Genomic DNA, 27,383 nt, shown 5'->3' on the forward strand with positions numbered 1-27,383 from the left:
TTCTGAAACCCTGTATTTATATTGTATAATTGTATTTTGTGCCCTTTCGAAAATAAAATATTGTTCAAACTAAAATATTCATCTGCTGTTTTAACTGTACAAGATCAAGACAAGCATATATCATTGTATATATGTTGGTTTTTTTAAAACTGTTTGTACTCTACACGAATAAATGGGACATCTATTAATGCTATGGCTTCAGCAAAACTTAATATGTACTAAATGTATTCACTATACAGTAGATATAATTAGTATTGGGAATACCAATAAATTGAAATATGACTTAATTTCAACTTTATTCATAAAATGATAAATATAACAATGAGAACATGGGATCATGCTATAATAGTTTAAAATCAGATAGATCTAGGACTAAAACAATATTTTCATACTGGATATAAAGTGAACTTTAAACAATAATTTATGTTTAGTTATACAATTTTTTCTTTTGGCCTAGCTAACCACAAAATTTTTCACATTTAAAATGTAGACTTAAATTTAAATCTCTCAGATTGCCATATGATAGCTTTAACTAGCATGTTCTAACCACAAAACCTAAAAAATCAATTTTATAAGCTTGTTAATTACTTTGTATGGGAATTAAAATAATCTGCATTTTTGCATATTATACCCCAGCTACTTATAAGAAAATTAGTGTGGTGTATCTTAAAATATATAATGAATTTAAACATTATTGTTGAGCATGCAAGGCAAAAATGGTTAAATGTACATACTGCACTGAAACTGATTTTTACATCATGTACACTAAAATATGCATCCTATATTAATTTATTTACTTCTATGGGTTTATGAACTTTTCAGCCAGAGGCAAGGATAAATTCAAAGTTATTTTTCTATAAGAACATGTGTGTTTCCTGCTATCTCAAAATGATACATGTATGAGAAGAAATGTCCAAACATGCCAAAAGAAAGTAAAAATCATTCGAATTAAATACCAAAATAGCAGGTGCAAAACTTCATGTTCTAAAGAAAAGTCTGTTCAAGTTTGGTTGAATGTTGTCAAGAAGTTTTTAAGGAGAATTTTTTAACACATTGTGACATGACCACCACATGACAGAAGCAATCAACATGTGTCATCACAGTTGGACGCTGTCAGGCAACATTTGAATGCAACAAGTCCAAAATAGCACAATCATGACAATTATAAGTTTGGCATCCATAGTCATACATATTTCAATACTAATGATGACTTGTAATTTGACTATGAAATTAAAGATGGTTTGAGAATACATGGAATATAACCAGTCAGAGCTCAGACATAAACAAGTCTATTTCTGTTTTTGACTTAAAGAAGTCAAAACATGTATTCTTTATAAAAATGTGTTTTCAATTTTAGACTTATCTAAGTCACAAAATGACAGACTTGTTTAGGTGTATTTATGTTGATGAAAAAACTTAACTTGACTTGGAGGCCAAACTACACCACCTTTGACAGTAAAAACCTGTCTGAGAGTTCACAAGGAATTGATCTATCTATATTTAATTATCTAATTGAACATCCTTACTAAACACAGATGTTTTACCTCATTAAGTGTGGATCCAGGTGGTTGCATTGTAAGGTTAAGAGTGCATTTGTTTCTAACCCGAAATTTTGTCATCGATGACTATCGTTTAGTAAACGTTAAGCTGCTAGAAACAAATGCGTCGTTTAATAAACTTAATCGACCCCACGTAGTTAGACAGAAATAGATTACACTCACGCACTGTAAACAAACAGGTAAAAGTGCGGGAAATAAATAACCAGGACTTTGCGAAAACAACACGTGCTCGTAATATTTAAACGACAGATGCAGAAACAAATTGATCGTTTACACGTCTCAACGATAAACGATCAACGACTACGCGACTATTTTGCGCGTACATCGTTTACGTGAACGATGTCAACGTTGACAAAAAAATGTAAGAAACAAATGGATTAAGCGACTACGCGCGTAATCGTTTACATCGTTTAGGTTAGAAACAAATGCGCTCTAATTAACATGATCCTCGATTTTTCAGACTCTCATTCATATTTTTCTTTAGAAGACAAGGCATTGGCTTTCAATGTTGTCATTATTTGATTTAGATGCATGACCTTTTTATAAGTATGCGTGGTTCTTGAAGTTGACCAATTTTGGTAACTTATCGACTTGTAGGAGTTGATATTTGCAACTTTTTGATTCTGGTCCATCATTTCTTGCTTAACAATATTTGACTTATTTAAGTCGTATTTTGTCTTGCATTAAAGGGAGACAAATCCTAAAACTTACAAATTTAGACATCTATAAGTCAAAAGCAGATTCAGACTTATTTATGTCTGAGCTCTGACTGATAACACAAACTTTATAAAATTATACAAATTCCATCTTCATTGTATATGTTGTACATGAAAACATACAAAACATTTGGATAAAAATCAACTGTATTACAAAAGATTACAATTCATTATGTTTATTGCTATAAATCTAATTAAAGATCAAAACCAGATAATGTAATGTACACCCCCAAAGAGAATTTTGAAAGTCTACAAACATATTTTGTTTTTTGTCGATCTTGATAAGAATAAAACACAATAGAAAGTATAATATTACATCATAGAATTATAACAAGTTTTAACACCCACTAATCTTAATGTCTTCAATCATACAAGGTTAACAATTTATTATACATGTTAACGTTGGAATTATATGCCAAATAGAACAATAATGGGAATTTATTAATATATCGATCAGACAAAACATTAAATTTCAATAAAACTGGTTTGATTTTAGTACTTTAACAAAATATATAATACAAGTCATAAAAAAAGTTTAATGTTTTTTACGGCTATAAAACCTAGATTTTCTATAAAATACTTGTATGACCTTATCAAAATCCATTCAGAGTTTCAATAGCAGGCCTAGGACAAATGGATCATAACACAATTAATTAACTTGTTTTTCATAGATTCATGTCAAATAGAATAAGGGACATCTCAGTTGGGACAAGTTTAAAAAATATTCACTGAAAATAAAAACATTACAAAGTTTGATGGCCCATGCTTTCTACCAATTTGTTCAACCTAGGACCAAACTAATGCACAAACATCTGACAAAGAACCATTCAAACCTGATAGATATTTAATTCTACCAATTACGGCAATATCTTATTATTCATCAGTTTATGTATAGAACTGTTGATTAACGTGACACTCGTTATCCCCACACACAATTAAGCTATGGTTTATAATGACCTGTTAACTGTTTAATTCTTATACAATTGTATTGTAGGAGCACGTACCATTGTTGACACTTTGGTTTATGTGGCCCACTATTCAAATAACTTATTGTATGATTTCAAATTAACCTACAAAACTGACTCTTGTATTAATTATTCCTACATTAGTTTTACGTCAATACATTATATTCTAAATGATCTTGCATTCATACATGTCATAGGTCTATTAATTATCAATATTTTATCAAATCAGAGCGTATTTAAAACTTTCTATTAATCAGCAGACCGGTTTTTTTCGCAAATCTGGGTTACAGCAAAATCAAAAGCATGTTAATTCATTAAAAGTCAAACGAAAGATCTAAAAAAAAAAGTAAAATAAGTTTTGATTTTGTTTTCTTTTTTAGACAGCAAAATCAAAAGCATGTTAATTCATTAAAAGTCAAACGAAAGATCTAAAAAAAAAGTAAAATAAGTTTTGATTTTGTTTTCTTTTTTAGATTGACAATTGAAGACAGTAAATTCAGAAATTATTGCATGCATTTATTAAGGTATATTTGAAGTATATTAAACAAAAGTAAACATCAGATTTAGTCTATTTAGTTATAAGACTTTCTATTAAGCAGTATTGTATGTATATTAAACAACCAACACTTGCATTGTAAATTCATTTATTCTATAAATTACGACAGACATTTTAGGAAAGACTCCTTAAAGATAAATATTTAATAAAGTTTACAATTGAAGGAAAGTAAGTAAGTCTATATAATATATAAATATTTTTAATGCATTTCATTTAATTTGTATTTAGATAACAGCTGTATACATATTTAATGTCAGTCCATTATTATAAAGACTAGTTTTAATACTTTGAATGTTAAATCTTATTTACAACTGTTGTTTGGAAATCATGATGGGACTGGCTATTATTATAATTTCTGACTATTCAACATAATGTAAATTCTCCATAATGCTCAGACTAAACATTTTATTTGTATTTTTTTTACATTAATAATTTATTTAAATAATCATGATAATAACTTTCTACATGGGAATTTTTATCAATAAACCTCATAAAAAGAATAGACTATTTATCAAAAAAGTTACATTACTGGACTCTTGAGCTAAATCTGTCAAAGCTAATTTTCTGTAACTACATTATTTCTTATGTAATATTGTGCATTTTAGATTCTTCCTTTCAAATAATTTTTTGTTACACATGGGACGAATATCATTTGATTATCTATATGATTGATTACTATCTATTTAAACATTCAGGTGATTCCCAGGTCCAATGAAATTTGGTACCTACTGTTTAAATATTTACATCAATAAACCAATAATCCAAGTTATCTTCTTTCCATTTTATTTTATAAATTGAGAAGTTGCTCATTATGAAGTAAAGGTACAGGCTTTTATGTTGGTGCAAATATTTTGTCTGCTATATTTTGCTACAGTTTAAGTCATTGATCAAAGTATGTATATAACTGTATGTGCTGGGTTTACATCTTTAAGAAAAATAATCAACTTCTAACAATAAGTTTATGACTTGACAAAAATTTTAATAAAAATTCTTCCACTTTGTTTACAAATTGATAATGGATCCTACAACAATACACTTCAACCTTTATTGACAAAACTATCAAAGTAAATCAGTAAAGACCATAATACTTAAATGTCTGTGTAGATTTAACATGCTTAACTAAAATCACTTCAAACTTTAAAGTCCTATATTATTATTACGAAAGGGAAAACAATAACAGCTGAGTACTGTTCATTTAAAAATCAAACAATAGAATTTACAATACACAACTCAAGTAAAGCCCTAGTCAACACTAGAATGGAATTTTCATTTAAACTTCAAATGAAGTAGGTTCAAATTGATAGATTTTACTTTGCGGAGGACAACAGATTATAATTTTAGGGCGGCAATGGTAATGGAATTCTCTCAAATATTATCACAAAGATAATGTACTGAAAATTACTGCGTCACTTACAAAAGAACTAATTATTAAGTTTTAGTATATGAGGAGTTGTTTATTGAAAAGGACAAGAAACTCTCAATCATATACTTTAAATTATGTTTTCATTCTACATGACATGTTCTACAGAGCTATTTCTAGGTTGTTGAATGCAGTGTTCCCGCCTGCCCTAAATAGAAGGGCGCCCCGCCCTTGGTGCCCTTACCCCCGCCCTTCTGCCCTCCAAAGCCAAAGAATGCCCCCCTCTGCCTTTTCAAAAGATACATTTTACAAATTTCATGCCTTCTGGCGTTTCCGGTAAAATTGTTACCTGAGTGATTGTGTAACACTAATTAACTGACAATAGGATTAAGTTAAATACCTAATGCCTTTGGCAGTTTTATCACCTCTGCTAATGATTGTTCACTGCTAATTAGTGGATTTAAGATAATTGAACAAATACTAGATATTTAATACAGAATGAAAATGCTGACATGTTAGCCATTTGTAATGTTTACGTATCATAGCATACATGTACATGTATGTACACATAAAAAAAAATATTTTTAAAGAAAATTTAAAACAATTTAAAAGGCAGACTAAGTTTTGAGTAAATTGGTAGATTGGTAAAAACGTTTTGTTTTTATAACCACGAGTATGAAATTAAAAGAAGAACCAAAGAAATTTGTATTTGAACATAACAAGATTGCACCACTTCTATATGTCTAAACAAGTAGTTTTAATGTAAATAATTTAATTACATAACAAATTCAATTTTGTTTAGCTCCATCTTTCAGAACTACTTGTTTATTTTTATAGACTTGTATAATTAAGTTATATAAATTATAAAATAAAAAAAAAGATTTTTCCAAGGATTTTTTTCATGATCAAAATGCACAGTTTGCATGAATTTACATCAATTAAAATGATATGCTTTGTGTCATGGTATGATAATTTGATAATAAAAAAATCTTACTGGAACCAACATTTGGAACACATTAATTTCTGAATAAGGTTAAAATACAAGTAATGTTCTGCAGCTGAGCCTAGCAATATATAATACATATATTCAAGGTTATTAATACACTGCCAAACAGTGCCCTTACAATTTGGGTTATTGCGCTAAAGTGCCCTTTCAGACAAGTAGCACCCTTCTGCCCTGAGATTCAAGCTGGAACACTGGAATGGTTAACAGTCTGTTTAATAATATAAACATCTCTCTCTTTTTAAGGCTGTACAGTGACCTAAAGATCATTTTGTTTCTGGTGGAAAGTTGTCTCATTGTCAATCAAACCACATCATTTTATTTTATATATATACAAAATATTTGAAAGTTCTAGAAGATAAGCACATTGTACATGTATGTACAGTGCTTCAAAATATTTTTTTACAAGTACCTGTACTTGAAACCCTTATAATACATGTACAATGTATAAACATAATAAATATGGCATATTTATTTGAAACACATTGTTAAGATCATGAGATGTGTAAGAAAAGTACAAGTACAAATTCTGTAATTCCGATATTTTCCTTGGTTGTTATAATACATGTACATGATTTCAAACCATAGAACTATTTCGTAGGGGTAACATTCTCCAATCAATGGTGAGTTCACACTTCACATCAATATTGTTTCTTTTTATTTTTTCGTGCAGATGACATGATCAAGAATAAGCCAAATTAACCCAGTGAAAAGTTGGCATATTACAGTTAACCAAGTGCAAAGCACCAACATACATTGTTGTACATTTAATACCATGATAACTAAGAATATAACAGTACTAGTACAAATAACATACCATCTCTGAATCTCTGGTGACTTCATGGTCTACTCGTGAAAATAATTCTTCGCAAAACCTGGGAATGATTCCTATTTCATTTCTATCTTCGTTTACTTGTCCCATGATACTGTAATCAAAACAAATACATGTAAAAAGACATTTAAAACAGATATAATGAAAGCATATATCCAGTCAGGGATATAACTCTATAGGGTTATTACAGGAAAATAACATACATTTGTTATTGTAGACTAAAAAATCAAACCACTGATAACAACATATGTTACATGTTTCAAAGGGACAATATACATCATTTATTTCGTTAAAATTTGTAAAAGTTCTATTGATATTACTTTTGTCTATATGTATACTTAATTATTGAAAGATATAACAGTTCATAGTTTGCCATGTTGCACAATACACCTATATGTTATCACAGAAAAAATATGTCTGTAATAACTAAAGGGTGTTATCACAGCTTCTCTATATCACTTCAAAGGATTTGCTCAGACATAGATCATGCTTAATTATAATGTATTTTAATTTATTGTAAGAAATAATGACCAGATCATGTAATGAGGTTCTGTGCAAGTTTCTCAGTAATTCCCAAGTGTCTTATATAATAAGTTAAATTCCTTTAATAACTAAGCCTTGTTATCACAGCTAAGTTAATTCCTTAATAGCCTTGTCTCATTGATTTACCAAGGTTAATCAAAAATGTATAAATTCAATTTAAAAATTAATTATCAAGGCTATGCATTTAGTTTCTGCACAAAGTCTCAAAAGTTCCCTAGAGTCCACTATAAATGAAATAATTTTACAAATAACAAACATATGTTATTACAGATTTAGAAAATTTTAGGAAGAAAATCTGTAATAACACATGCAAGTTATTTTCTGTAATAACTCTATAGAGTTATATCTCTGACTGGTATCAGTTTAAATTGTTTAATATGAAACTCTGAATATAAATGTAGTGTGATAATTACATACATGTTTTATTGGCCTTATATTCAGCATTTTTCAAGGTTTTTATCCTCATTTAAGAGTTTTTTGAGCTTTTTTTATACAGTCATGACAGTGCAAACATGTTGCATCATTTGAAAATTACTTTAACTTTTGATTTCACAATTAATGCTAGTACAATGACTGTAGTAATGATATTGTGTTGATCATTCTGAAATCTCTGTTCATTAGGTTTTAAATGGACAGGTCACAAAAATATCATTGCTGTCTGCTTGTTTTGAATTCAACACTAAAATGTACATTTACATGTAGCTATAGCATGACCAGCAAGAGACCTTTATACTATATACAACATGTATACATGTACTGTAGATCTCTGCCACCAAGAGAGTTTACCTATATTTCACCTTTATATTGTTTACTGGTACAAATGACTATAACTAATATAGATCTATAATATAGATATTTTAGTACATGTACATGTAGTCCTGTACAAATGTAATCAGCCAAAAAAAGTGTGTTTTCTATTACATCTTTCAAAAAAATAGGGTAGGTACATCATTGACATTGTACATAAGGATTTTTTTTTATTTTACCTATTTTTTACATTGAGTCTATGGGGGGAACATTCTGACTCTAACAGTGCTTAATAAAAAATGACAAAAAACTAAAGGGTGGGCTATATATTTTAAAAATATGGTGCATTCGTATATACTTAGTGTAAACATGGTAAAAATATGGTGCATACGTATATACTTAGTGTAAACATGGTAAAAATACACAAAAAAACAACTGTTTTATTACATTTCATATGTACCTGTAACTTTTTCCACTTCCAGTTTGACCATATGCAAATAAACATGTGTTATAGCCTTCAAAAGCTTTGACCAGTAAAGGTTGGGCCAATAACTTGTATATTCTTTCTTGGTCAGAAAAATTGCCATTTTGTTTATCATATGACCAGAATGAAAAATCATATGTAAATGTCTGTTTAGAACCATTATCCTTAGTAACTGTTGTTTCTTTATCACACATAGATACCACACAGCGGATGTTGCCTATCTTTTCTTCTCTGAAAAAATATTTTATCAGATATAATGTACATGTACATGATGTAAACATTGTTAAACAAATTTGTACAATTCAATATGCATAAATATTATTGTACAAAATACAAATTCACACAATTTAATATAAACTATACTTTATTCAGGAAACAAATAAATGAACATGTGCTGCAACACAATGCAAGAATTGGAAAATAAGTGACAATAAAATTGAGAATGGAAATGGGGAATGTGCCAAAGAGACAACAACCCGACCATAGAAAAAAAAACAACAGCAGAAGGTCACCTACAGGTCTTCAATGTAGCGAGAAATTCCTGCACCCGGAGGCATCCATCACTTAAAATACAATTTTTGAATGTCATTACATGTACAATTGATATCATTATCATGATTTTCATGGATGTACAATAAAAAATAAGTTAAAATACATTGTGTACTGTACATGAAAAATTTATTTAAATAGGTCAATGACCCTATTAGAGACTCAGAGCAATACTTAGATATAAAACATTTTTTAAGTAAAAAAGGAAATGTGTTCTTAATCTCTTATCAAGTTCCCTCAACAAAAAACTCAAAACTGACAATAATGACAAGACTACTGTACCTTGCATTGAGAGGTCGAACTCGTACTGCTACTGTTAGACTACTACTATCTTCCCTTGGTTGATCATCATCATCGCTGTGGAATTCAAATCGTGATAAATCCTCAAGCTGTACTGCATTATAACATTCTGGAGTGGCAATCAACTTGTCACCTTCTGTGTATCTCCTTTTAGGGGTCTTGCAAGTGTTTGGCGAAATAAAATCAAACCTGTCCATTTCAGGGGGTCCTCTTGGTTCCTTAACTGGAGTAAGAAAGTTTTCTTTATTACATTCTTTGTTATTAGTCCAATTTGTAATAGAATCATGTTCTGCATTATCAGTTGACTGGTCACAAACACTTGAATTTGTGAATGTTGTGTCACCTGATAAAGTACTTGTATTACTTTCATATGCAGAGAGAGAATCATCTGAAGAATTTGTTTTGTCAAACGACAATTTTATACATTCAGATCCTGGTTTAATTCGTCCTCTACTGTGTGTACCACCTATTGATATTTCAACAGTTTCTGGATTAAACTTTGCATGGGTTTTTAAACTTTCTGTGCCATTTTGTATACACACGTTTGGAACTTCAGGCAATTTTCGTTTATTCCTCGCCGACAAAGATAGTCCCGGTATTTTCGTTGCAGAGGATGACATTTTCACCACAATAGACATACAAAAACGCAATTACGAACAAAATCCCCTATGTTAGATTGTCATGGAAAGGAGATTGATAAACAGAACAAAACATACAATTTTTTGGGACGAAAATATATCACTGTAAAAGTTGAACGATCACAGAAAATCTAGTGTGGAAATAAAAACATCAAAACTGTCACTTATTCCAAGACTTTTAAGATTTAAAAGGTTGTTTTCGCTTCATTTACTTCCATTCATTCAAATCGTAGTGTTTACAAAATTTGAAATGGCCTCCACAAGGTCCTTAAGACTTCGTAACGAAGGAAATGATTGGTTAAAAGTTAAGGCGATTAAAATAGCTAGATCGATTTCTGGAGGCAAACCAGATGAAAATCCGTCAGAGAAATTTAAAAGTTACTTCTCTAACAAAATTTAAACAAAAAATAAGATCCATAATTTAATGTGAAAATAATTTAAGGACAACAATTTAAAAGTCAATACAGCTAACTTAAACAACCATATAGAATATCGAATTTAATTAGCATACAGTAGTTTTCGATTTTCAATTATGAGATATATTTCAGTGTAAAGGGAACGAACTTTATTTTATGTGTAAAAACTTCTATATAAAGATTTGCAATATAATATATTTTGAATATCAATGCTTTATTGACCAAAGTTGAAACAGTCAGTAATTTGCACCAAAATGTTTATAAACGATGTCTTATTATCTAAGCATGCAGGTACTGAATTTTCAACTAGTTAACAAAATTGCGGCATTGCAATGTACTTTGTTAGATGTAATACCCATCTATGGTTATATCAAAGACATATAATACATTTTATGTCTTTGGTTATATTATAGATGTATTACATCTATGGTTATATATTTTTAAAAAATTATGAATTATTATTGCTATTTTGTAAAAGTCATTTTCTTTGAAAATACTGATCGGATTCTATCATAAGAATAAGTACGAAAAATATCCAGCAGCTAAACTCCATTATGACTTGAATTAAAACTTTTTCTTTTACAATTTTATCTTTAAAAAGTTTTCTTACCCTTTCTCCACTGTAATGGTGTACCACCTGACGATGCACATAAAGTTTTCCTTTTATTGTTCCTCATTTTCTTATCATAAATAAATTCTCCTTCAAACAAAATTTACTGTCTCCTAGTCATAATAAATATTTTCATTTGATTTGTATCCGCGAAATATAAAATCTATATATAAATTTAAGAGTGGAGTAAACATTGACCATTTGCCACTTATGTCCAAACACCGGTGTCATAAGGTCCCTCCCATTTAATTGGTTTAGGCGACACGGGAAAGGTGCTGTTTATCTAATAATTTTACAATTTTACTGTCATTATGGCACGTGTGGCAATTACCTGTGATTATCACCTGAATGACGTAACATCGATGATCCTAATCGACAGGAAAATCAAATTAACTTTTTAAGTATTATCCTTTAATTTTTATAGGTGTCTGTTATCAAGTAATGTTTATTTTTATGTCAATCAGCAGATGGTTAGAACTGAAACATATAAATTGTAAAAACAACTTCGTCTGACTTTTCTCTCTCATCTTTTCTACAATACATATTTGTTTTTGTTTATATTTATCATTATGGATGTTTGTCATTTTTTTTTTAGTGCACATTTATTTAGTTTTTCTTAATTCTATTTTTTTATATGTTTTTTTTTTTATTTGATTTTTTCAAATAGTGGTGTTTCCTAGTTTACTTTTTAAACATAAAAATAAGACCGTTTATTCAAAATTTTAAGTAATTTAGGAAGAAAGAGGGGAGAATCAGACTAGAGTTTAGGCATATTAATCATTAAGAAGATTTATTTCATTACACAATTTTCACAATTTTCCATCTGATGTGTTTGACTAGAAAAAAATACTTTTACAATTAACCTTCCGATGTGTTAAGAGACTGACTTTAATACAAAAATATGAATACACCAATGGAAAACACAAAACTACAATACCTACGACAAACTACCAGCTCAATGACCAAACGTCCAACTTTCTGCTGTTGTCTGTTATATGGTCGGGTTGTTGTCTCTTTGACACATTCCCCATTTTCATTCTCAATTTTGTTAAGATAGAACAAAATAGTCCTAAATACAAAAAAAAGTACATAGGTACTAAGGAACTTGGGGATGTTGTGCTTCTTTCATGATAAAAAAATTTAAAAATACATTTCACTATACTAGTATATCTTTTTTTATTGAAAACTGTTAAATGTCATCCTGTAGATTTTTGACAATGTTAGTATAGTATTGAGAGTGTCCCGGTGTATAGAAATATACTCCAATTTTCTCGTCTGGGGGATACGATCCAAAGCAAGGATCGACTGTAGCACTGTGCGGGATGTATTGATGCACAGTAATGTGTAAGAAACAGAAACATTTTTTTTATATAAATAAAGCCGTTAGTTTTCTCGTTTGAATTGTTTTACATTGTCATTTCTGGGCCTTTATAGCTGAATATTTGGTATAGGCTTTGCTCATTGTTGAAGGCCGTACGGTGACCTATAGTTGTAAATTTCTGTGTCATTTTGGTCTCTTGTGGAGAGTTGTCTCATTGGCAATGATACCACATCTTCTTTTTTGTACGTAAGTTATGTTGACTGGTTGTTTATAATATTTGCCACAAGGTTGGTATATATATATAGTTGGTGAACAAAATATAAATATTGGTATGCCATCGGGGTATGGAAGAATCATTCTGACGAGCATTTACAATAATGTACCCTAATACCCAGTACACACACTCTTTGCACGTTATGAAGCTCCTTAGCATGGAAGAACATTAATATGGCTAGTTTGGAGTAATTTTTTTTCTCAACTCATACGATATTCAAGAGCTTACAGCTGCGACCACTCAGACTTTGTTAAACATCTCCAGTGCCTAATCAAAATATAACTATTCAGTTGTTTTCCCGATATGTAGATGCCTTTGTGCTATTCTTATGACTATTAAACGTGACTTGGTATTTATGTATTTGACTATCTGGGTGTTGCCTTGCATAGGCTTTCCTGCTGAAGGTGGGTCTAGAGGTGAAGAACGGACGCAAGATATTTTTACAGTGTCGCTTTCATTTTGTTTATAGTTGTATTCATATTTTATTAATCTGTTCTTTATCAAGAAAGTGTATACTATACATATACTGTATGTACCATCTACTACTAACTATATTTTGTTGGGTGTCTTTGTTAAATTTGTTTGTATGTATGTTCAATTTATTTAGTCAGTTTTGTTGTTTGTTTGTGATGTATTTATGCACACCTCTGGCTGATGGACCAAAACTATTATCACATTAACCTATAGTATCATCAAAATAAAAGTGGTATGATTGTCAAAAGAGACAACTATCCACCAAAGTTCAAATGAAGTGGATGTAAGCAATTATAGGCAACCATTAGACCTTCGACAATGGAAAAAAAACCCTACTGAAAGGTTGGCTATAAAAGGCCCTGACATGAAAAATACGAAACTATTTAGTTTAGAAAACTAACGGTCGAAATTAAAACTATAATTTACAATAAACATATACGACAGAAATCAACAAAAATCCACTGAATTACAGGTTTCTGATTCTTGACAGCCACATAAAGAATGTTGCGGGGATAAACATGTTTGTGAACTCAGAACCCTCTGTATGGGTTGCTCATAATGTCAATACACAGTCGCAGATATGACAGTTGTTTTCCATCAGTTCCGATGGTTAGAATTATAACGTTTGATTGTATCAGATTTTATGCAGTTTCACTTTTTTTATATATATATATCCCTCAGAATCAAGGAATATTTTTCTAAGGACACCACAAAAAGTACCACTGATAGTGACACAAGTGATCTCGACTCAGATGACGATCATGAAGATGTCGATATTCCGAGATTCCGGAAAAAAAGTTCATGGATTCCTAAACCAAGTAAATGTGCTACTTAAGAACATATTATTGACAAAATTAAATCCGACATAACACATCTATCCACGGCTACTTCCCAAACATTCAACAATTTATCCTCTGAAGAAAATGAAGCTGTGCGGTTACTTAAAAACAGAGACGACATTATAATAAAACCAGCAGATAAAGGTAGCGCTGTTGTCGTCATGGACAGATGTGACTACATTCAAGAGGCAGAACGTCAACTCTCTGATGAGAGATTTTATAAGAAATTAGACTCTGACCCCACTCCTCAATTCAACAAAGAGATCACCACAAACCTGAAAAACATGTGTGAACAGGGACATATTGATGAAAACACATTTATATATCTTAAACCTCAAAAATCAAAGCCGGGGCGTTTCTATCTTCTGCCTAAAATACATAAAGTCAATAATCCAGGTAGACTAATTGTTTCCGCCAATGACCACCCTACAGAGAAAATATCAGAATTTATTGACTTTCATCTCAGACCACATGTAGAAAATTTACCATCATATATACAAGACACAACACATTATCTTAACAAAATGGAATCTTTGAACCCTCTCCCACATGAAACGATCCTTGTCTCGTTTGATGTTACCTCCCTCTATACTAACATCCCCCATGACGATGGTATTGAAACCTGTAGGGAAGTCTGGAACTTTCGTAACACCTTACATCCACCAACTGAATGTCTCATCCAGCTTCTAACTTTGGTATTACAATGCAATAACTTCACACACATTCAATGGTGAACACTTTCTCCAATTTAATGGAACAGCAATGGGAACAAAGATGGCCCCGTCTTATACCAATATTTTTATGGGGAAATTAGAACAGAGAATTCTCAATTCTTCTCTTTATTAACCCCTCTCTTGGTTCCGATTTATTGACGATATTGACCTGAAGTGGGATAATACTGAACAAGAACTAAATTTCTTTATTCAACATGCCAACGATGCCCATCCCTCAATAAAATTCACATATGAAATCTCTGACTCTAAGATCACATTTCTTGACACTACAACGAGATTGAGGGATGGAAACATATTTACAGATCTGTATTGCAAGCCCACAGACAAACATCAATATCTGTCTCCTTTGAGTTGTCACCCTAAACATTGCACCAAGAGCATTCCCTACAGCCAGGCCATACGAATAAAAAGGATTTTGCCAAAAAACGACTACAAGAACTTCGCAGTCACCTAAAACATCGGGGCTACAAAAGAAAAGACATTGATAAAGGTTTTTCTCGTGCTAACAACATCAGCCGAGATGAACTTTTACAATATAAAGTCAAAAAGCTCAACATTCCCTTTATTTGGCTGTGTTGGATAGTTGTACCATTTGCAATCATACCACATCTCTATTTTTTCATATTGAGACTGTTGATGAAAAAACATTGCAAGAGAAAATGAAAATGTTTACTTTGTAACTCGGTATAGATATCGAAGATGATCGAATTTCATTACATATTCTGTATTTAAAGATGACCGTAAATTATTTTCAGTGAATAGTGACATTGTGGCATTACTGTGACTTTGAGGGGACAAAAACAGTATTTATTGAAAAGAGCTCTATCTTTGCTTTTATTTTATTTATCCACTGAATATTTGTTGAGAATTATTCTAATATGACGTTCTTCTTTCGCTCGGAAAAAAAGCCATGTTCTAATTATATTAAATCTGCAATGAAATAAGACCAAACTAAAACAAAAACGCCAATTCTATGTCTGTTATGCTCGCAGATTGAAAGATGTGAATATAAATAATAAGAAAAAAGAAGATGTGATATATGATTACCCATGAGACATGTATCCACAAATTTCGAAGAACAAAGATGTGAAGAATTACAGGTCGCCGTAGGGCCGTAAGAAATAAGTTTACCCTGTACCGTATATGTATAATCAGCTGTGAAAAAGAGTGAATATGGTGTATCAATTCGTGACAAAACATCACTACGTGCTCATGAAGAAAGAAATTAGAAAAAGAAAGGAAAGACATAATACTTTGATTACTGTCCTTCATTTAAAAATCCACACGAATGCCTTTAGAGTGAAACAAAACTCTCATCTTTCAGCAAGTTCATGACACCCTCTTACACCGATTCGAGAAGAATTTCTTTATCGGTACTGTGTGACTGTTGTCATTAAGAAAAATTGTAACAAGTTCTCTGTTTTGTAATATTAGTACCGTTTTAGGTATTATAGACCTTATTAACTGATTTTTACAGTTCGATCAGAACTTAAGTTAACGATAATGCAACAAAAATATCCACTGCAGTCAAAACGCAATATATACATATGATTTTGGAAGCATCTGTTTAATCTAACAACTTCTTATTTAGACTCGAGGTGATTTGACACATTGGAGAGTCGCATTTAAAGGAACCTGATGTTCAGTAGTTATCGATTGTTGATGTGGTTCATAAGTGTTTCTGTTTTTTGTATAGATTAGACCGTTGGTTTTCCCGTTAGAATGGTTTTACACTAGTCATTTTTGTGGTCCTTTATAGCTTACTGCTCGGTGTGTGCCAAGGCTCCGTGTTGAAGACAGTACTTTGACCTATAATGGATTTCTTGTACTACAAATTGTGACTTGCATGGATGGAGAGTTGTCTCATTTGCACTCATACCACATCTTCTTATAGAATGAAATTCAAAACAGTGTGGCTGTGGCCATTGATTGACACATTAAATTCATCCATTGACTGGGACAATTTAGGTGAACGTTTGTATGTAACGACCACTGCTCACTATGTACTTTTTAAAGACACTTAAACTATGGGGTCACCAAAGGTTCTCAACACCTTAATAAAGTAATTCGAAAAATTAATAAAAAATAACACGATGTTTTGATTTATATCAATTATATAAATCAAAACATAAAGGTTATTCCTGATTAATTTTTCGAATTATTTTATAATTAAAGGCGTTAAGAAACCTTTGGTGACCCCACATTTTAAATGTCTATCGTAGGTACGTCGTGAACAGTGGTCGTTACATACAAACGTTCACGTAAATTGTCCCAGTCAATGGATGAATTTAATGTGTCAATCAATGGCCACAGCCACACTGTTTTGAATTTCATTCTATCTATTACAGTTTTTTTTGTTTCAATCTTATTAAAATGCGTATCCTATGTCATAGCTTTGCTTACAAGGATCGGAAAACAAATATGAATTATATGTCAAACCTTTGTTTACATGATGGTCATGTGTCAAACCTTTGGTTACAGTTACAGGATGGTCATGTGTCAAACCTTTGGTTACAGGATGGTCATGTGTCAAACCTTTGGTTACAGGATGGTCATATGTCAAACCTTTGGTTACAGGATGGTCATGTGTCCTTTGGTTACAGGATGATCATGTGTCAAACCTTTGGTTATAGGATGGTCATTTGTCAAACCTTTGGTTACAGGATGGTCATGTGTCAAACCTTTGGTTACAGGATGGTCATGTGTCAAACCTTTGGTTACAGGATGGTCATATGTCAAACCTTTGGTTACAGGATGGTCATGTGTCCTTTGGTTACAGGATGATCATGTGTCAAACCTTTGGTTATAGGATGGTCATTTGTCAAACCTTTGGTTACAGGATGGTCATGTGTCAAACCTTTGGTTACAGGATGGTCATGTGTCAAATCTTTGGTTACAGGATGGTCATGTGTCAAACCTTTGGTAACAGGATGGTCATATGTCAAACCTTTGGTTACAGGATGGTCATGTGTCAAACCTTTGGTTACAGGATGGTCATGTGTCAAACCTTTGGTTACAGGATGGTCATGTGTCAAACCTTTGGTTACAGGATGGTCATGTGTCAAACCTTTGGTTACAGGATGGTCATTTGTCAAACCTTTGGTTACAGGGTGGTCATATGTCAAACCTTTGGTTACAGGATGGTCATGCGTCAAACCTTTGGTTACAGGGTGGTCATGTGTCAAACCTTCGGTTACAGGATGGTCATGTGTCAAACCTTTGGTTACAAGATCTGTATTTTAATCAGATTGTTTATCACCTAATTGTTATTTGTGTCAATTACCGTGTCGTTGACTCCGTATCTGTAATTACCAACAATGTAAAAAATAAATGATAGCAGTTCAATAGTATTCTCTTTGTTATTCGACTATTTTTCGAAAACAAAAATATTATTTTTCATTCAACATTTCGATATTTGTAGAATAGTTCAGTTTTCCGTAATGTTTTTCTATTTGTTCAACAGCAGCATCTAGTTTTACCTTTAATATTTTTGTATAAAACATTTTGGGGTTAAAGTTTATGTTACTATGGTGTCTGCGGTATCTTCCGTCAATATTCTGCTGCATACATGGAAAAGTTCTAATTTGTTTTGAAATATTAAGAAAGTCTAATAATTTTCCTATCTCACTAACAGGATCTTTCTTCATTTTCTCGTAAATTAAAATATATTTTTGTCCACTAAACTTCATCCAGGAATTATAAAATTTCTTCCATTTATCGATTTTCTTTAATGCAAAAGGTTCAAATTTTTCTGAAAAAGAAATGTATAGATATTTATATGTAACGAAAATATCATCGTTGTACTCTGTCTAAATAATTATAAAAAAGCTTGATATATATAGATGAACTTCATCTAAATTCTTAATTATTATAATCAAACAGAAATTAATACTGAAACCTTTGCTCAATATATAGAGGGAGGTTATGGAACTTGTCTTTCTGTTATTGGTTAACATCTCACAACTTATTTTGTTGAATTTGTATTTACATTGTGCCAAGAGAAAATGTGTTCGTTGAGTGTATGTTCACTTGTATGTGTTAATGTGTCTTTTGATTGAGGTAAGCCATTTCAATTGATACTTTATTGTGTGTCTCTCTATGTTGTGATATTACACTATTGTTTCAGGTAAGGGTGAAGGATGGTACCTATCAAAACGTTAAACCGCTGCATTTGTTCGCACCGGCCTTAAGTCAGAAACCTGATGTTCAGTGGTTGTCGTTTGTTGATATGGTTCATAAGTGTTTCTCGTTTCTCGTTTTTTTTTTTTATATAAAGATTAATTTTAGTTTGGTTTTCCTGTTTGCACGGTCTTACACTAATAATTTTTTAGGTCCTTTAAAGCTTGATATTTAAAAAGAGTACAAGCACAAGCAAACCAATAAACTATTATACAAAACAAAAAAATGCTCGCAGTCACTTAAAATGAAGGTCAAGTAATTAACCTGCTTATAAGGAATATTGCTAGTTCACTAGTTTAACAAATGGAAGTTTTTAACGACCTTGACTGGCTATACAGCCCTTGCACGGTCGGTACTAGTTTAATAAACTGCCTATACCGTTTTATACGACATATTGGTCAATACTTATTACATCTTAAAAAATCGTGACTTGTTTATTGGTCAGCCCATTACTGTCTATAACACACATATATTTCTCGGAAATGATCTAGAAACGTTGGTAATTATAGCTACCTAAATATTTGTATTTTACTCATGAAGGGTTATGTATGGCCTTATAAGTTGCATGCCAAACCTATAAATGTAGAGCCTTACAAAAATGATTTTAAAACAAGAATGTGTCCATAGTACACGAATGCCCCACTCGCACTATCATTTTCTATGTTCAGTGGACCGTGAAATTGGGGACAAAACTTTAATTTGGAATTAAAATTAGAAAGATCATATCATAGGGAACATGTGTACTAAGTTTCAAGTTGATGCAACTTTAACTTCATCAAAAACTACCTTGACCAAAAACTTTAACCTGAACTTCGCAATATCATTTTCTATGTTCAGTGGACCATGAAATTGGGGTCAAAACTATAATTTGGCATTAAAATTAGAAAGATCATATCATGGGGAACAAGTGTACTAAGTTTAAAGTTGATTGGACTTCAACTTCTTCAAAAACTACCTTGACCAAAAACTTTAACCTGAAGCGGACGGACGAACGGAGGCACAGACGGACGGACGGACGGACGGACGAACGGAGGCACAGACCAGAAAACATAATGCCCCTCTACTATCGTAGGTGGGGCATAACAACAAAACTGAAAATGTGCTCTTTATGAATCATTTTTCAATTCCAGAAAAATACATCTTACTGTTTTATTTTGTTTGCAAAACCATTCGATGATGCATTAGATAAGTAGATATGGTATGTTTGCCAAAGAGATAACTTTCTGTCAGAGACCAAAAGTCTACATAGAAAAGTAAGTTCGCAACTAATATTTACTATATATAACTGAATGCAAAAAAACTATTAGTTATAATACCTGTAAACTGTTGTTCTGTTGCTGACGCAGTTTTATTGGCAAATACTCTGTTAAATTCAGCAATAATAGCATCATACGGATTTCTTATAAGAAGCACGGATTTCTTGTATCGCAAAGGAACTGTATTATCCCATCTAACATGGGTTTTTATAACTGCGACATTTGAACTCATTGAACATTCACCAATAAAATCCTTCTTTATAGTATCACTGCAATATATACTGCCTGTTGCAATACCTAGTAAAAAGAGCAGATATTCGCACGTGGTATTAAAAGCATACAACTGATATGATATCTTTACAGAATAGGTCATTTTGATATTTAAAAACATGTAGGGGTGAATAACTTTCAATCGAAGGACACCAAATGTATGTAGACTTATTGTATTATAATCTCCCTCTAAGACTCCATGCATAATTTTCAATACGAAATGGTATGTTCAGGGTAGTTATTGAGAATTATCTGCCTTATGAAAGCCTTCACTGATTATTAGAGAAATTTCTAAAACCTACTTCCTGTCATTATGACGAACAAATAATTGTTTTCTTATAATTGCAATTGTTATCTAAGATAAAGATTTCAATGAATAAAAAGACGTGTGGAGCCGATTAGATTTTTTTACCAGTCGCATAAGGATTTGACACAAATAGAAGTAGAATAAGAGAATAATTGAGTTCGCAACTAACTGATCTAAAGAATGTCTAGAGAACAACATACATTTTACAACACTAGAAACTTATAAATCTATACAATGTGGTAAGATCATATTACAACTACAAAACATTTCTTATTTAAGAAAAAGGTGACCGGGGTATTTTTTTCCCTGATCGATGTATTTTAATTATTGCTACGCATGCTTACTCTTTTATTGTAGTTTTGACGCGCGACAACTCATCTTCACTTTTGTACACATTTGCATACTCAACTATCCTGCATTTTAATTTATTTAGAATATTAGTTTTTTTATCCTGTCTGGGGCAAAGTATTTTTTTTCAGTTCTTCGATGGCCATTCCATTAAAAGGAATTCTAATTTTCCCATTGTGAAATTTTCTTATAATGAAGCACACTTTAACATATCCTCTTGTAATACAATAAAGATTGCTAAGTGTATAGCTACCATGTTAGGAGGATTCCCATGATGGATGGGTCTCCCGGTGACAAAGAAGCTGCTTAACCAGGTCTCACTGATGGTTTGTTTTGCTTACCCGTGGATTGTTCAATCAGATGCACTGCCTAGTTATTACCGGTGGTTTGTTTTGCTTACCCGTGGATTATTCAATCAGATGCATTGCCCAGGTATTACCAATGGCTTGTTTTGCCTACCTGTGGATTGGTCAATCAGATGCATTGCCCAGGTATTACCAATGGTTTGTTTTGCCTACGTGTTGATTGTTCAATCAGATTCCTTGCCCAGATATTACCAATGTTTTGTTTTGCTTACGTGTTGATTGTTCAATCAGATGCCTTGCCCAGGTATTACTGATGGTTTGTTTTGCCTACCTGTGGATTGTTCAATAAGATGCCTTGCCCAGATATTACCGATGGTTTATATTGCCTACCTGTTGATTGTTCAATCAGATGCCTTGCCCAGGTATTACCAGAACCTGGAAAACTTGCAAGTGCTGTCAAAGGCCTACGTATAGCACTGAACCGGACTTCTGGACACGAAACCTCTAATTTTGCATGACTGAAATGCTTTGATGGGCTCTTGTGTCTGAAAAAAAAATGATATTTCACCATTGGCCTTTCTTTGTCAAAAGATGTTTTAAATTCATTAAATGTATACAATTTTAAATCAATAAAATACTTTTCATTTTTCGTGAAATATATGAATAAAATACGAAAGAGTCCCGATGTATTTATGTTTTTGCTCTGCTTGTGTGGCTAGTGTGAGTGAATTACACATTTTCTAAGCATATTTGATAAACAGACAAATTCATGAAAATGAGTTTATAACGAAGACTTTTATTTTGTTAACGTGGAATAAATGAAAACTTTTAGACAGTGTTCGTGCTCAGCTGTCATACAAGGTTCAAGCTTTTAGGCAATGTTCATGCTTTCAGACAGTGTTCATGCTTTCAGACAGCGTTCATGCTTTCCAGCAATGTGCATGCTTTCACACGTTGTTCATGCATAAACAGTATAACAAAACTAGCAATATTAAGTATTTCAGAAATTTTGTTTCCCGTCAACATCGTAACGGTTAACGAATTGAACTGCTTTTATACTGATACAATTGTGTTCTTTTTTTTATCTGTTTTCAAGATCTTTCAGTGCTTGGATTTTTAAAACCATTGTATATAATTGCAATTAGAATATTATTTATATGTTGTTGGGTTACTGTCTTATTGACCAATATCATATATTCCCCTTTTACATATTTTGTCGTTTATCAATACAAAAAAACAAGTATTATACTTCCAACAGTATTTGTTTACATTATTTTCTGCTTATTTTAAGTTAAAAAAAAAACGGTAACAGAAAATACCATTAACGAATAATTAGTACATAAATAAAGGTTTTTTTTCTAGATAATTTGAAATTGTTTAAACACGTGTTGGAGACAGGTGGTTCGTAAGCTCTTCTATTTTTGCGCAGTATAGGCGCCGTTTTATTGACGTGTATTCAACATTTCCTTTTTATCAAAAGTTGTCCATACATCTTTTTATTTTTTGTTTACATTGATTGTTATTTAAGATGTTTTCCACTTTAAATGAGTATCTATTAATTAAAACGTTACATTGTCATATATCGGTTAAAATATATCGGGTATCGACAATGTTTGGGATCACTATATTGCGCACAAATTGATAAAATTTCTGAGCGCTGTATATTTTTTTATCCAATATAATAATACAAATAAATAATCGTTCCACATACCTGAGAGGGATTTTCCAGTAAGCATAGTTACCAAACAAAAGTATGCCAAAGCTGAAAACTATACCAAATGACAAACGGTGACAAATATAGTTATTCCGCATATCCGGCGAAATCTGCAAAATTTACATTCACAATATTTTATCTTTTTAGTTTTTTTTTACTATATATGCCTAAAACAAATAATTAGAATTAAAACCTTAACAGAATAAAATAAAACATGTTTAATTCAGAATGTGACAAGATTTTATATATATCCTGAAGGTTAAATGTCCGTATAAGATACTTCCGGATTTTCTGTTCAAGCCATGTTTCAATTACTTCCTATATTTTGTTTAAAAAAAAGGTTTATATATTGTGTTTACTTTAAAAAAAAAATAAACGATAGTGTGTCAATATATGCAATGTCGAAGAAAAATTTGATATTTTGTTAATTTTAACTTGACTGTATTACTTTTACCGCTGAATATCTATCTGCATTAATGTACTTTCTCCATACTGTGTTACCATCATATGAATTTATCTAATATAATCTAATATATTTATAGATTATCGTTGATCATCTCAACGAGATTAATTTTTTCGCTTGAGCTGGTACAGCGAAAGTGAGAAAAGCAATCGAGTTGAGATGAGCAATGATAATCTGTTTATCGCTATTTTACCTATGACGACGTTGTCAATTTCATGTCAATTTCGTTAGCAACGCCACGTGGCCTCCTTAGTTTCTAGCGATAATTTTTCCAACTCAAGCGAGAAGCATGATATGAAAATTATCACAAAAAAAGATCAAAAGAAAAATGCACAAAATAGCGATAAATCAGTATATCATATTTGTGTTGGGCGTATCAAACGAAAGTTTTGTATATCATGTTGTTATTTTCATTACATGGAATAATTGGTAGACAGATTTTCATATGGTCCATGCTTTATTACTAGAATTACAAGAAAGTTGCGGCTATGGATAAAAAGAAGATTTTTAATTATGTACTTTTATAATAATTCTCTTGACAGAATATCTATCGAGGAAGATGTTTCTGTGATTTTGAGGAAAAATTTAATTTCATATTAACATTATTGAAAGCTTTTTTTTTACGTTTAAGTCGGTTTGATGAAGGTATATAACATTAAACCTAATCGGAGCATTCGATTTACTATGATTGTAGATTGATTTTAGGCCATCTGGATAACGTTGTGTCGACTACCCTCTTTTATTTTATTCTAATTTTCAGGTTTTTTTTCGCCACGGAATTTCCCGTCCTTCCCGAGTAAATGTATTTGTTTATTTTGTCCCCTAAGTGTTTTTAAATATCTAAATATTTTTAACAAGTATTTACAAAAATCCCATTCAAAATTATGCTGGAAACATCTGAAACATCAATTTATTTCAAATTTATAACAGTTTCCAGCTTTCTTCATAGCTGTTCTTTATTTTTATAATGATATATCTATTGGTCACTTTAAATAATTTAGTCATTTGAAAGCGAGTTTTACGCTCGTGCTGTCTCAAACCTTAATGACTTCTTACCTTACATAGAAGTTCTGGGTTGGGGTACCTGTGCAGTTTTTGCATACCTGAAATCATTAGCATAATTTCAACAACAACCAGTCTTGGATAAATTAAGACATACATTATTTATTATTTTTAAATCTCAAAGGCATATTGTGCGCATCCGGTAAGTTTCAAGAGACGACTAATTTAACTTTGTTTTATACCACAACATTCTTTTTTTGTTGCACTACAAAATATATCACGTGTTTTTTTTTTTTTTTTTTATTAATTGAATTCTGTAAATGCACAAGCAATCATCGCAGATGATTTTTAGACTGAAAACTTTAAAGACAATTTATGTCTGGAATATTTTATAACCGACCATACGTTATTACATTTGCTCATTGTTGGGGATTGATGTCTGGTGACCAATAATAACTGTTGCTACCATCATTTTGAATTTAGTGCGTGGATTGTTGACACTTTGGCCAATAACTATTGAAGATGGTTATAGGACTGAAAACATCAAAGATTTTTAACATTGGCCTAGTTCCATAAAAATTGATGGAAATTGATATTTTTTAGATATGCTATACTTTAATTTGAATAAAAGCTTTGAGCAATGAACATATTGATAATAGCTTAGGTTGTAACATTGATGATTTAGTTTCATAGAATTTTTATAAATTCCGCAAAAAGATATTTGACAGTAATAGCATTTAAGAAATAATCGGCGATGCAAAAGTTTCTAATGACGCAGGGCAAACAACGACAACCATGAGTGAGGGGATTATTTTCAGAAGTCATATGAAATTTCATTAATGTTGATTTACGGAAACGCCCTTTCAAATACGAAATTTACTTCTGACTTTTGCTCCAGGGCTAACTGTATCTTAAAACACGAACCTTTATATCTCTTTATAGAAAGCAACTACACGTAATATCGGTTTAATGTACGGATATATTTCAAGTTAAGAATGATATCCTATAAATATCAGTTTAATGTCAGATGTAGAAAGGTTTATATTTCTTGTAAGATGATAGGATGTTTAATATTGTTACAATCCAATTTTGAAAACTTTTGAAGAAACGTTTGAATGATGTTGAATTTGTTTTTTGAAAATATTGCTTTTTTGCTTTATTTTTACAATTGTGTCCAATTTCTTTTTGTAAGATTGAATTAAAACTGCTATTGCACACCAGTTTAGTCCTAATATTTATATTTCGGTTCAGGTTGTCATTCGTTCGTTTCTTTGGTTTTGCTCTGTTTTTCCTACACTTTCCTCCTTGTTTTGTTACTTTATTTTTGATGATTAGTTAACACCATCTGCAAAAACAAACTTAATGACCTATAGTTACTAAATAAAGGCAACAGTAGTATACCGCTGTTCAAAAGTCTTTAATAGATTGAGAGAAAACAAATCCAGATTACAAACTAAAACTGAGGGAAACACATCTTCTGCATGAATAAGAGAAAACAACGAACAAACAGAAACACTGAATTGCAACGAACTATTAGACAACAATTGCCATATTCTAACACCTCAGTACAACAATTCGTCCTTGGCATATCTGGTTGACAGTAACTTGTCTCCTTGGTATTCATATCACATCTCCTGATTTTATGATAATGTCAAATGCGAAGTCTAGATTATCAAAACCTACCTGTTTGTAGATAAACATCCAGACTACAGCTTGATGCCACTCTTGGGTTCTAACTTTAGTTTTGTTAACAATTCAACACAAAGATTATTTGAAACTTTTAGTCGATTTGTGAGCCAACGGGTGATATCTATCTATCGGTGAAAAGCTCGAATCATGTGATCTTGCAGGTATTCTGAATTACTCGATTCTGGTGTTCATTTGATCGCGAGTCTACATATACGGAACAAGATTATAGGTACTGGGTCCAGCATTTTATTTAACGTGATCCTTCATTGTGCTATTTATACCATGTATGTATTTATAAGAACGACACACAGTATAGTGTCTTATCTATTTATTTCCTAATCAGTATTATTGTACACAGATAGTAGGATAAACAGGACCGGTATATTCAGGAATGACAATTGAAATATAACATAACCGAGAAACATATGTTTTATATTTTTTATTAAAAGGTTACTTAGAAAAAGCAAAAAAAATATTACGGTCTTTCCTTAAAATTTAAGACTGAATTCCGTTTTTAATGAGTATATCTTGAAAAAACAACCATGACATCATGGTAAAATACAAAAAGTATGTCTATGATAGACAAAATACTTTCAGCCACTCAGAAGACGTGTTACATCCAGAATTAAATTAATAAGATACAATTTTTCAATTGCATTCGACGATTGCAAATTTGCAGTTGTTTTTTTATGCGCAATTTTTCATAAATGTCCACTTTTATTTGCCATAATTAATTTATACAGCAAAAACAATGTTCCTTGAATTCATTTTAGTTTAAAGTGGCTATTTAAAAAACTTGTCAACCTTTTTTGCAGAATCACAGTGAATTTGTTTCCTTGGAGGTTGCAAGATTAAGCGGTTTTTATTTTTGAACCAAATGTAATTGCATTTTTATTTTTTTTTTTGTACATTTAGAAAGGTCAGAAAAAG

The 27,383-nt window shown here is 31.4% G+C and overlaps 2 protein-coding genes across 3 annotated transcripts in view; both read right to left on the reverse strand.

The window, feature by feature from the left end:
* Positions 1–11,474, reverse strand: part of LOC143063366 (kinesin-like protein KIF14) — a 38,293-nt gene extending 26,819 nt beyond the window's left edge. The window contains exons 1-4 of one of the 2 annotated variants that reach the window (XM_076235482.1): positions 11,279–11,474; positions 9,597–9,837; positions 8,742–8,996; positions 6,977–7,085 (exon numbers count right to left, since the gene is read on the reverse strand). In XM_076235482.1, the coding sequence (XP_076091597.1) occupies positions 6,977–7,085; positions 8,742–8,996; positions 9,597–9,837; positions 11,279–11,345 (672 nt within the window). In that variant the 5' untranslated portion in view covers positions 11,346–11,474. Of the gene's footprint in view, positions 1–6,976; positions 7,086–8,741; positions 8,997–9,596; positions 10,541–11,278 lie in introns of those variants that run through there. The other variant, XM_076235481.1, reaches the window with a different exon arrangement.
* Positions 11,475–18,260: 6,786 nt separating this feature from the next.
* LOC143063367 (sialate:O-sulfotransferase 1-like) lies at positions 18,261–26,747 on the reverse strand. Its single transcript, XM_076235483.1, has 6 exons — positions 26,448–26,747; positions 24,819–24,865; positions 23,297–23,409; positions 21,976–22,130; positions 20,416–20,652; positions 18,261–18,671 (listed from the first exon to the last, which is right to left on the reverse strand). Exons 2-6 carry the CDS (start codon positions 24,861–24,863, stop codon positions 18,310–18,312), a joined length of 912 nt encoding a protein of 303 aa, XP_076091598.1. The 5' UTR covers positions 24,864–24,865; positions 26,448–26,747; the 3' UTR covers positions 18,261–18,309.
* Positions 26,748–27,383: the final 636 nt, after the last annotated feature.

The sequence above is a fragment of the Mytilus galloprovincialis genome, chromosome 2 (assembly GCF_965363235.1).
Source record: "Mytilus galloprovincialis chromosome 2, xbMytGall1.hap1.1, whole genome shotgun sequence".
Classification (NCBI taxonomy): Eukaryota; Metazoa; Mollusca; class Bivalvia; order Mytilida; family Mytilidae; genus Mytilus; species Mytilus galloprovincialis.